Here is a 12,898-nt window from a genome sequence, read left to right as displayed (position 1 = left end):
GCCACTGTGAGATCTTTGAAGAAAAGTTGGGGTATGAATGTTCCGATACATTACGATACATTTTGTCCCATTTCTGCATTAATCTGATTAAACAACAACAACAAAATCCATATAAAAGTTTAAAATGCTCATTTTTATCTCTATATACATTTCCAGACGTATATTATCTTAAAATACAGTTGACATTTGGGTTGTTGTTATTTCTGAAGCCAACACCTGTATAGCAAAGCAAGCGTAAAACCTGAAGGATAATTATATTCCAGTCTGCATGTTTAAAGTCCAGGAAGTGAAATGCAGAACAAACTTCATTCTTCTCCACCCATAGTTGCACTTCTTATGTATTTGATGTATAGTACCACAAACCTCCAATATATTCGCCGTGTGTGTGACAGACAGACCTGTATTTGGTAAAATAGTTAATGAAGTTTCAGGTAGCTTTAATTCCTGTGCACTTTTTTGCAAAACGAGCATAACTTTTAACTTTGCAATTTGCCATGGACAAATTCAGTGATATTTGGAATCCATTCTTACAAATACTGTAATAGGTCAATGTCTGGTGAATTACAATAACCACCTTGTAAAATATAGTTTGGGGTTTTTTTCCCTTCCCCCTTTTATTTTTCCTTCTACACAGGTTCTTTCTTTTTTATCTCTCACCATGTTTAGTGCACATATAATTATGTACTTTCAATAAAGATGTTTTTCAAAAAGAAAAACAAATAAAACTTTGCAATAGTCTTTCTCCATTTACCCTCATGGCAGGAAAACAGCAAAACTTCTCTGTTGAGGAAGGGAACTCCAAGGAATCAATTCCAGCTGAAGGCCATGAAGCACACCTAGAGGAACTATGGGGAACCATGGATGGAACTGCAAACCAGGGAACCAAATGCAGCCCTCCTGGCTGCTTCTCTAGCTGTCCCAGGAACTCTCCCCAGACCACAATCCTTACCAGCCCTGTTTTTTACCCTCCTTTTGCCCTGGCAGGAATGTGCCACCAAAACTCTGGTCCTATTTTTTGCTTACCTGGCTGGAGGACAGAGAAGACAGTACAAATGTTCGTATGAACTAGCCTACTATACAATGGTAAGACTCACATTCATTTCTCTGCCTCCTTTTGCGCCTGGCCCTGCCCACCATTGGCATGCGGCCCCCAAACTCCTTGTTGCGGGCATCTGTCTGTCTTGGGATACAATGGAGGAGTCCATCTTTGACGCCCCGACTTCTTACGGTTATGCTTAATACACTATCTTGGGGTGGAGTTGTATTCTAGTCCTACTCAAGAGTAGACCCATTAAAATCAATAAATGTAACTCAGGTTCATCCATTTCAATGAGTCTACTCAATGAGTAGGGCTTTGGTGATTTTTTGTAGATCAGCTTGGATGATGGACATTACCAAAAAGGCCTGCCCATCATAAGGATATTTGCAGAGTACCATAAATAAAGATGGAATAGATGTGCAAAATATGCAGATTGCCTGTTTAGTTACACAATCCAGATTGAGTGAAAAGCAGCATCTGGCCACTAGCAGCGTGGTTATGTGACTTGGCCTCTGAGGTATTTTAAACACGTTTATGGCCACACCCTGGTAAGTCATATGCCAAAAGCTCAGATGCCATGAAAAGATGGCACACAAGGCAAGGAAAAATGGTCCTCTAGTATTTGTCAGAGTTATTTTCTTTTTAAAACGCTGAATGGTTGGGATATGTACACCTTACATTAAGTGCACAAGCATTTTATTTAGGTTCTGGAAGGAAATAGAACTGGGAAGCTCATATAGGAAAAGGGGTGGAGTACAGAATGGTGTATGATGATAATTATTATTATTATTATTATTATTATTATTATTATTATTATTTATTTATTTATTTATTTATACCCCGCCCATCTGGCTGGGCCTCCCCAGCCACTCTGGGCAGCTTCCATAGAAACCAAAAATACAGTAAAATATCACACGTTAAAAACTTCCCTGAACAGGGCTGCCTTAAGATGTCTTCTGAATGTCAGGTAGTTGTTTATCGCTTTGACATCTGCTGGAAGGGCGTTCCACAGGGCAGGCGCCACTACCGAGAAGGCTCTCTGCCTGGTTCCCTGTAACTTGGCCTCTCGCAGTGAGGGAACCGTCAGAAGGCCCTCGGAGCTGGACCTCAGCGTCCGGGCAGAATGATGGGGGTGGAGACGCTCCTTCAGGTATACTGGACCGAGGCCATTTAGGGCTTTAAATGTCAGCACCAACACTATGAACTGTGCTCGGAAACGAGAAAAAATACAAGATAACCAAGAAAGTAAAAGATTCAATACAGAAAAAGAGGTTGGGGGTAGGGTAGGATGACTTGGAGGACTAGCTGCTGGGAGCCACAAGTGGACAGAGGGGCTGTCGTACCAAGCCCTTGCTTGCAGGCTTCCTATAGGCATCCGGTTGGCCACTGTGAGAACAGGATGTTGGACTAAATGTCCAGAAGGGATTTCTCATGTTCTCCACTCAGAGGTAAAAGGCAAAGGATGCGGGTGGCGCTGTGGTCTAAACCACTGAGCCTCTTGAGCTTGCCGATCAGAAGGTTGGCGGTTCGAATCCCCTCGACGGAGTGAGTTCCTGTTGCTCTGTCCCAGCTCCTGCCAACCTAGCAGTTTGAAAGCACACCAGTGCAAGTAGATAAATAGGTACTGCTACAGCGGGAAGGTAAATGGTGTTTCTGTGCACTCTGGCTTCCATCACGGTGGTCCGTTGCACTAGAAGCGGTTTAGTCATGCTGGCCACATGACCAGGAAACCTGTCTGTGGACAAACGACAGCTCCATTGGCCTAAAAGCAAGATGAGCGCCACAACCTCATTGTCACCTTTGACTAGACTTAACCATCCAGGGGTCCTTTACCATTACCTTTTTACTCCAGAGGAAAACCCCTATATAGATATTTCCAATCCCATAGACACCAGGTGGGTAATTTGGGATACCAACTTTGAAGCAGCTTTACTACTTCAAAGCCCTAGTTTTTGGTTGGTATTGCCATATATATTTACCCCAAGCTATTAACACCAAGTTCCCTATAGTAATGGGAATATCTGTGCAGAAACATGTCCCTCACAATTTGCAGAATGCGCACTTCTCCTTTTAAAGTTCGACACCACAGGACTCAAGTTTGAGTTAACTTTTATTAAGTCGAAATCCTACATTATAAACTCTCCAGAACACAAAAATGAACACAATATTTGAACAGCATCAAACCTGCGTTTCTCAACTGTTAAAGTTACAATCGCTATAGTACACCTGAATATCCTCTTGCCTTCATTTCAAACGAAACAATAATGTCCATCCTTAAATAAAATAATCTTGCTGAACTCCAAGAGTATGTGGCGCAATTTGCACAGGAGGAGAAGCCTTGGACCCTTTTCAAAATAAATATCAATGTTGTGACAAGGATTCTGAACCACTCCGAAGATATGTACATTTATGGAAGTGCATGCAAGCACCAGAAAAGTGTAGCAGTTACAGCTCTTCCTTGTAATATCCGAGTTTTGCCAGCGACATCTCTTTCCTCAGCTGCATAACCTCCCAAAACATCTGATCCACTGCACAAGAAAGAAAGAAAAAACCCAAGACATTTTAGTTGCAGCTAGATTGGTTGTAAAAAGGGAAATGGAAGCATGTGTTTACTATGGTGAACTGTTGGTGTAAGAAAGCTTTGTTCTTAGGCGTCTCAGAAAAATTAACTCATTATCTTAAGGCTCAACCAGTGGACTTTGCTGCCACTTGGAGGACTTTTGCCATACACATAAACAAACATATGAAGCTACCTATCCCAGTGAAGCATGACTTCACTGAGCAACACCTCTGACATCTGACTTTGTTTGACTGTGTGGTCCAAATCATGCCCCCTTTCACCCAACCCTGCTTAGCAACATTCTCTTTTTTCATTTGCTGTCTTATGGCTCCCTCTCTGCTTTGTACTCACCTTGGTCTTCCACGAAGTGATTGTTTTCGTTTTTCCTTTACAGTGGTACCTCAGGTTACATACGCTTCAGGTTACAGACTCCGCTAACCCAGAAATATTACCTCAGGTTAAGAACTTTGCTTCAGGATGAGAACAGAAATCGCGCAGTGGCGGTGCAGTGGCAGCTGGAGGCCCCATTAGCTAAAGCGGTGCTTCAGGTTAAGAACAGTTTCAGGTTAAGAACGGACCTCCGGAACGAATTAAATGCTTAACCCGAGGTACCACTGTAGTATGTTTAGCGTTATTTTACTAAGATTTACTAGTGCTGCTTTCCTTTTAAAGTTTTAACAAAAGGTAAAACAAAGAAAACAGACATGTTGGGGAAACGTGTTTCATTAAAAGCTCCCAGCTTTGTATACTTATCTACTTTTTTATACTTTCATGTTATTCCTTCCCTTTTACAGAACGCAAACTGGTTGCAGAAGTCATATGAGCCAAAGACATTCCAAAACATTAACATACTAACATTAAGTATCATCCACTGCACCAGGAACAGGGGCTTTTTTCTTTTCTTTTTTGAAAGAAAGAAAAGGGAGAGGGTCTTGAGTTTCCAGATACTAAAAATTCAGTATTTAAAAATAATGCAGCTCAAGAGCACTGCTACAAAGCTTGGCTAATGCATTTTGCATTAGAAACACTACTAACCTGTCATCAAACTGCCAAGGGTTCAGTTTTCTTACTAGTTTAATGCGGTTGGGCACGAGGGAAGGGGAGAATTTAACTAGTCTACCAGACTTGGTTCGAACAGGGGTCCACCAAGCCTTTTTAGGCCCGTTGGTGCAATCTGAGTTTTCAGTAAGTGCCACAAGCTGTACCCACCTCCAATCACTTTTCCCCGCCCCCCACTGGCACCCCTGAGAGATAGAAGGGAGTTGGGCAAAGATCAGATCCAGCAGAATTCACCTGAGCCTTGGAAAGCATTCACAGCTGAAAGAGGAAGTGGGAAAGGGTGTCAACTCTTCCAACTTCCTCCTTCAGCTATGTACTTTTCAAGGTACCTTATGTCACCTTACGGCCAAGAGGCAGGGAAGGGGAGGGGCTCAGAGTATTTGTGGGCACCGGACAAGGATGCCATTATACCCACTCGTACCATGTTGGTGGTCCCTGAACCACAACTATAAATCATGTGTCGCAGTCCCCGAATTTACAACATTTGTTAGAATCCCCTCTCCAAAAAAATTATTCTTTTCTGGTTATTTAAATCATAGGGAGAGAAAATTATCTGGTTACATGGCATCCAGTGATAACCTGGCAATTTATAATTTGGATTGCAATCTGTTTTTCGGGACACTTCCTAAATCTTACCAATAGTTAGGTGGTATAAATCTTATATTATTTCAGGCTTAGTTATGAAGACTTCTCCTCGCTAGCTGTATTGCTTCTTGTCCATATTCCCAAAGTACAGTTGTACCCTGGAAGTTGAATGGCTTAGTTCCCGAACGTTTTGGCTCCGGAACATCACAAACCCAGAAGTGACTATTCCGGTTTGCGAACTATTTTTGCAAGCCGAATGTCTGACGGGGCTTCCGATTGGCTGCAGGGGTTTCCTGCAGCCAATCAGAAGCCGTGCTTTGGTTTTCAAACGTTTCGGAAGTCGAACGGACTTCCGGAACAGATTCCGTTCGACCTTCAAGGTACAACTGTATATGGTATATGCTTAGCCCTAGAGGTTGCAAAACAGGGATGGGGAAGCTCTGGCTCTTTCTGATGTTGTCTGACTCCAACTCCCATCAGCTCAGTCAATGTTGATTTTATGATGGGAGTTGTAGTCCCAAGCATCTAGAAGGCAACCTTTTGGGAAAGGCTGCTGTAGAAGTCTTTGCTCAATTAATGGAGACTCAGACCAGAGTTATTGCCAATATCAAGTAGGCAATCTTTAGGGTCAGAAAAGTCTCAACTACAGGTAGACACAGAACCTTCCTACAGTAAGTTCACCAGTAAGTAAGTAATTTTTGGTATTTGCATTAGACATAGATCTTTACTTACCATCCTGCTGCTTCACAAGCCCCTGCTGTATATACCGAATGTATGTGAAGAAGTTACATACAGATGTAATCTGCACAAGAGAGATGCAAGAGTTATAATTTAATATACTTAATTGTGCACATTACACAACTGTCTGCTCCATGAGCAGAGACAAAGCACAGGGAACCCCAATACTTACCCTATATCTACAGAAAGGAGAAATATAGTAATAGTTGCTTGAGTCCCCCAACTTGATTCTATGCTTGCATGTTTTACTTTGTCCACTGAGAGCACATTTCCTGTATGGATGGAACAGAAAAGTAGTTTGTTGTTGTTTTGAAACATATCTAAACTACATGAAAACTGAGGTCTGGTACAGTTGCCTACAATTAAACAAGAAATCTGCAATCTGATTTTACACCATGATTTACAGACACCACTTGACATTGTGAACAATAGTTGTGCACAGTGGTCATGCAGCTTTCACGCTCTCTTCCTCAATCGTGCTTATTGAGTCCCAAAATCTCCTTGAGAGAACATCCACCATAAATTCTCGGTCACTTAATGTGCCTCAGGTGGACAGCAGAGGTAAGGATATCCAGTAAGCACTCTCAACTGTGGAATATATTGCTAACTATAATTTCAAAGTCAAGACACAACAAATATTTAAAGATAACTGAAAGGACTGTGCTTAACACTACTTTCAGCTATTATGTGTGGCAATATAAATAAGCACTTGCAGTATTTACAGAGCAAGAGAAAAAACTATGTTATGCTAACTTTATAGTACACTGTCAAGTTGCGAGAAATACACTAATAAAGCCTGGGTCCCTTCCAATTCCATGAGTCTATGGCAGTGACATGGCAATGTTTACATTATACCAAAATGAATCACGTTTGAGTGATCAGTTCCAAAATTTTAGTGAAGTCATTTCTGTCAAAAAGGGCCATAGCTGGTGAACCAACTGTTGCTGGAAAAAGGGACTCCTAGCCACCAAGGCCACTTGAGCCTCCAAGACAGGTGAGGGACAGACACACCCAAAGTACAGACTGCTCCTTCCTAAGGAGAGGAACCCCACCCAGGTCCAGCTGCCTCCCCAAATCCTGAGCCTGAGAACTCAGGACACATAACACCAACTTTCCTCAAAGAAACTCCGGACAAGGCCTGCCCCACTGTTCACACAGCAGCTGCCATTTATGTTAAAGGTACCCCTGCCCGTACGGGCCAGTCGTGTCCGACTCTAGGGTTGCGCGCTCATCTCGCTCAAGAGGCCGTGAGCCAGCACTGTCCGAAGACACTTCCGGGTCACGTGGCCAGCGTGACGAAGATGCAGCTGGCGAGCCAGCACCAGCGCAGCACACGGAAACGCCGTTTACCTTCCCGCTAGAAAGCGGTCCCTATTTATCTACTTGCACTTAGGGGTGCTTTCGAACTGCTAGGTGGGCAGGAGCTAGGACCGAACGACGGGAGCTCACCCCGCCGCGGGGATTCAAACCGCCGACCATACGATCGGCAAGTCCTAGGCACTGAGGTTTTACCCACAGCGCCACCCACGTCCCCGCCATTTACGTTACCTATGCCTGAAAGCACATGCACATTGTGATTCTTTGGCACAAAACAGCTCACTTGGAAAAGAAACCCTATGGCGCTTTTCTGCAGCACTATGACATTTCTGGCCTTTGGCAAACCTATGCCAGTCATTTCTGACAGGCAGGCAGACATTGTTTTGAAATAGCATCTTCATGTCTCTTGCACGATCTGATTCCACCAGTTTGAACATACTTTGGTCCTCCACATTCAACCGCAGAAGCTTTCACAAATCGAACAGGTTGCAAGCCAACTGGTTCAATGCTTAAGGTATTGTTTTCCACAGCTTCCAAGACGGCAGATGCCAGCTGAAAATGGAGCACGGAGTTTAGATCTGTTGAAATTTCCTAAAGATATTAACTACACAGCATGCTACCCTGAAACAACTGCAGACTTAGGCTAGACCTAGGCACATCAAAACGCGTTTCGGAAAACACGCTGTAAACTTCGTAACGGGAAATCCCATTGATGAAAGACAGGACATTACAGCACCATCTGGTGTCACAGTGTTATAACCCATATAAAACACTTTTTCTTTACTAAGGTAGCTGAACCTTGAGTCTCTGGACAGCGAGCAACTGGATGCCTGTGAAAAACCTGCAAAGCAGGATTCTGTGGTTTCTAGCAATTGGCATTCAGAAGCATTCTGCTCTGACCATAGAGGCAGAAAGCAGTAGCCATCATTGTTAATAGCTATTGATAGCTACAAATTTGTCCAACCCACTTTTGAAAGCCATCCAAGCTGGTACCCATCACCGCCTCCTGAGGAAGCGAGTTCCTGAATATGGTTCCAAAACGTTACCTCACTTTTTGAGAAGGTCAAACACGGAAAGATATCTTCCTGATAGATTTTCTCCAGGAAAGGGCATGCCCTGTCCATAGTGGGATCATCCTTCCAGGATCTGAATTCGTTATACAGAGCTAAGTCAGCCTATCATTAAAAAAACCCAAAATGAAACAAAATGAAAAGAAGAATCCAAAATTCATACTAAAGTCATATAGTGCAGATGACACCCACATCACCTTGAATACAGAATCTACATGACTATACAGACAGTGATAAGAACCCCTAAGTCCCACTGATTTACACATATTTAACATGGGTAGATTACACCCTAATACCACAGCTATAGGCGTCAAGTTGCAGAAAGGTTATATTTCCCTCCTTGTTCAATCACTAATTAGGGCATTGGTTACCTGCCAACATCTGCCTTTGTTTCTTAACCTCAGATCGTGCTCTTGAGACTAACTCACATAAGGGTACAGGTATTTTAAATTTGCAAGCCTTATTTTCTTTGAGCGCACAAAGGAAAGAAACATGGAACACCTGATATAAGCCACTTTTATGAAGTTCACAACGATAAGAAATATTCTCTTTGTGGGTCATTCTAAAGATCTGTTTAACGGGGTAAGGGAGCTGAATTTAAAAACAATTGAATCAAAAGACAGAGCTTGAAGGCCGTCCTTTAGGCAAAATGTACACATCTTTTTTGAGGGGGAACAGAGTGATCTGGCCACAGTTAGGCAGCCGAATTAACAAACTGTTCTTTGGAAGAAAAATGCAAATGCTTTTTTCCATTGCCTCAATGGATGGTATTGCCTTATGGCAGCTTCCAAGTGCCATTGTTTTCTACCAGTTCGTTGCAGGTGTTTTGATGCAGACCTACAATACATACAAACGTGAAATACCTCTTTGCAGTCTTTCACAATTGGCTGCATCATGGCGACATCCTGGTTGCTGACCCCCATCGCGCTGCTCGTACTCTTGTTCCTCGCATGGCCTTTTTTGAAGGGTGTCTTTCCGCTAGATTGAAGCTCTTTCGTGGGCGACGTCGGCGAAGTGGACAGCACTAACGTTTTCAGGGCTGCTACCTCGGCCTGAAGGACATCAATCTAAACACGTATGAAAGAAAAAGAGAGACCAAATAATTGATTGGAAATAATTGACTGGAAAGCAAGCAAAAGCTGCTTCTACTACAGTCACTCATTTGTGACAAAATCCTTCATGGAATAAAGTATTTTGTAGCCAAAATGACCTGAAGTAACCAAGGGACCTAGCCCTGGAGACCTAGGACTCGCCAGTAAGACGCCAGAAGAAAGCTTATCCGTTCGGAACTCTGCATTAGCAGAATTCGTATATTTGAATTAGTTTGGGGTTTGCTTTTGTATAATTCGACAAGAACACTCTGGGGCATTTCTGAATATGAGTAACTTGTGTGATGCCTTATTGGCAGAGTTGAAGGTGAAATCTCAGCAATGGGCTAGCTACAGAGGTTAGGGGTCACCAAGTAAGAGGCCTTTAACGCAACACTGCGTGGCCACAGCTATTAGTTTCATTCTCTGCCCTTTCACTTGCTTGAAAGATGTTTTGTTAAAAACCAGGAGAAAGGAAGACACCTGTGTGCCCCAGAGTCACAACATAAAGTCATTTTCACAAAAGCAAGAGAGCAATCGACTGTATATCCTCTTGTTCAACAGATCTTTCAGTTTACCATTCATGGTCATTCTTTCGTTTTCCTCACATTGCCATACAGTGGAAACAGACTAAACACAAAAGTCCACCGGGGAGGAAATTATTCATCTCTAAGTACGCTACAAATGGAGTCCATCACCTCAGCTCACTGTTGAACTAGAAAAACAGAACTCTAGTGACTGAAGGGGTAAAGAATGTTCCAGCAGAAGTCTGTAACATACTGCAGAATAGTTACGAAGGGAAATAATGACACAACTCCAAGTGGGTAGTGTAAATTAGACCTCTGGCAAGAACTAGCTCATATATTTGTTCAAATGATCGTATAAATATTTCTATAGGTTACATGAATGAGAATCACTGAGGCCAAACAATCACTAAATAGTGCCGGATGGAGACAGAGCCTGACACCACCAGCTCTCAATTACTGACGTCATTTTCTACTGGATATCTAATCCCCCTCTGGAAATTACTAAAAGAAATATTACAAAATGTCACAGCCTTTTCCTTGTGGCAAAGAATTCCATATACATTGGAACTTCAGGTTACGTACCGTCCTCCTTACGAACACTTTGGGTAATGAGCTCCGCTAACCCGGAAGTTGATGTTCCTTGTTGTGAACTTTGCCCGGCATGCGAGCAGAAGTTGCATGCCGGCAGCAGAAGACCCCATTAGTGAAAGCACACCTCATGTTAAGAATGGTTTCGGGTTAAGAACAGACCTCCAGAACGAATTAAATTCATAACCAGAGGTACCACTGTATAAGCTTTCCTTAAGCTAGAGTGACTCAGCCTCCTCATTTGGGGCAGAATTTGCTGATCTAGAGGGCTCTATAAGAAAAATACTTTTTCTTTCATATTCTTCCCTTCCCACCCACATTTGCCTCTGAAAGTATTTTTGCCCAATTCCTGTAATTTCTTCCCTTGTTCTTCTTTCGCACTCAGCTTGTACTTTGTATTCCTTCTCCCTTCAAATTTCCCTCCTCCTCTGTTGTCCTTTCACGTTCACTTCTTCCTAACTGCAACAACTTTCCACTCTTATCAATTCTCCTTTATATTCCCAATTTTAACTTTTCACCTCACTTTCTAATTGCCTTCAACATGCCCTCTGGCCCTTTATCCTTAGAAAGGAGACTTTCCTTCCTGTGTCATCCAAAACATCTGTCTCCTGCCTACTTTTACTCAGCATGAGTGGTTGGTACTGGCACTGGGTCCAACCACAAAGCTAAGGCATAACGAGGATGTACAAGACAGGCTCTGGTACCAAGGCCCACCAGAAACTAGCCCAAGGCCCACTTGTGGGTCCCAATCCACCTTAGCCTGTTCTTACATATCTGACCTCCTCGCTTGACACCACTACTGGTTTTTTTAAAACGCCTAGAGTTCAAAGGTCAGTTGGCAACCTGAGGAGGCTGTTTTGTGAGTGAAAAGCTGGGGAAAGGAATGCATACACACTAAAACAAACCCCTCTGGATCACAGGGATATCATTAACTCACTTTTCCTTGTGCTTCTTTCAGTTGTTTTTCAGCTGTCGCCTGCTTTATGTTTGCTTCCCTCACCATTTTGTGTGCTTCCTACAAGAACAAACATTTGCATGGTATATAAATGCTTTTGCATGGGTTTTCCTGCCACATGAAAACAGTAAGCTATGAAATGTGGCTCTTTTTCTGTCTTTAAAAAGAATAGATAGCAGGGATAAGGTTTTGAAGTCACCCAACCGCACAGCTGCTTTTCACGTTGCTTTTGAAAGTCTCAAGTGCACCGACAGGCAAGTCGCCCATACCTTAAAGATAAACAACGGAAAGTGCTGGAAACATAATGTTTGAGTCCGAGGTCCAATCAGGAGAGACAGCTACTTTGTGGTTTGATTCCCATTCAAAAGGCAACAATATAGCTGCTATTCCACCCAGGAAGCCCGCCATTTATTTGGAGAAGCATGGCTTGGACAATTTCGACTACACAACAGCATTTACAGGCATGAACACACACACACACACACACCCCTCGTGAATCTGCTGTCACCCCAACTGGTGAAGAAATTTGCTTCATTTTTAGCAGATGAACTTACAAGAATAAACTACTTCCCAAACTTCCCATTTTTGAAGGTGGGGTGGGGGGAGACATTCAAGCACATCCTGAAATGGCAACCTCAATCCGAAGCGTGTTACCACAGAAAACTCTCCAAACAAACCTCAAAGAGGCTGGCAGTAAGTTCTTCCAATTCCTGTCCGAGTTGGTCGCGCACTTTAGAAAGCCTCTCACATTCTTCATCTTTCAGTTTCAGCTCCTAAGAAAAAGAAATGGGTGTTGACTTTGAGAGTTATAATTTATGACTTTTCCAACCCTGGTCAGAAGAGAGGTGTTTGGACCAAACTAGACACGATACAGCAGCCATGTGCATTTTACTCACATGTCTGCTTTGTTGAGGTATAAAAGGACAGTGGCATTACATGAAATGGAATACGCAGGCAAAAATGGGAGATTTGAGTTCCTTTCCGCTCTTTTCTCCTGACGTGGGTCTCATACCAGAAGCAAGCTGTGCTGGAGATAAAAGTGCTTGAAGCAATGGGGCATAGCAAGGCAAGAGAGGAGAAGCTATCGCTGCCTTCTGCTCTTGTGCTCTACATTTTCTAAAGAAACAGGGCCCACCGCTTCTTATGGGTTGCCTTGTTGCCCCTTGCTTGTCTTTTGCTGGAACAGAAACCTTGCTCCATACAAGCTCTTCGTGGGAATTGCTAGTGGTGCATAGCCAGTAGTTTCAGCTTGATGATATGCTTTCAGGCAAAGTAGGAATCGCAGCAAAACAACCCTTGCCTCTCCCCCAAAGACATCAAGAATGAACCAAAATGGAAACAATCCCTTCACCTTTTCATTTGCCAGTGTTAG

At 43.0% G+C, this 12,898-nt stretch overlaps 1 protein-coding gene across 2 annotated transcripts in view; it reads right to left on the bottom strand.

Moving 5' to 3' along the window:
* Positions 1–3,131: 3,131 nt before the first annotated feature.
* RAB3IP (RAB3A interacting protein) overlaps positions 3,132–12,898 on the bottom strand; it is a 54,128-nt gene continuing 44,361 nt past the window's right edge. For both annotated transcript variants that reach the window (XM_081928075.1, XM_081928076.1), the window contains exons 4-11: positions 12,204–12,299; positions 11,509–11,586; positions 9,232–9,435; positions 8,345–8,473; positions 7,738–7,850; positions 6,154–6,253; positions 5,976–6,045; positions 3,132–3,567 (exon numbers count right to left, since the gene is read on the bottom strand). In XM_081928075.1, coding sequence (XP_081784201.1) covers positions 3,485–3,567; positions 5,976–6,045; positions 6,154–6,253; positions 7,738–7,850; positions 8,345–8,473; positions 9,232–9,435; positions 11,509–11,586; positions 12,204–12,299 — 873 coding nt within the window. In that variant the 3' untranslated portion in view covers positions 3,132–3,484. The remainder of the gene's footprint in view (positions 3,568–5,975; positions 6,046–6,153; positions 6,254–7,737; positions 7,851–8,344; positions 8,474–9,231; positions 9,436–11,508; positions 11,587–12,203; positions 12,300–12,898) is intronic.

This window comes from Podarcis melisellensis, assembly GCF_964234715.1.
Source record: "Podarcis melisellensis genome assembly, chromosome: 10".
Classification (NCBI taxonomy): Eukaryota; Metazoa; Chordata; class Lepidosauria; order Squamata; family Lacertidae; genus Podarcis; species Podarcis melisellensis.
Note: the sequence above shows the minus strand (reverse complement) of the source record. Positions and strands in the feature narration are given on the sequence as shown.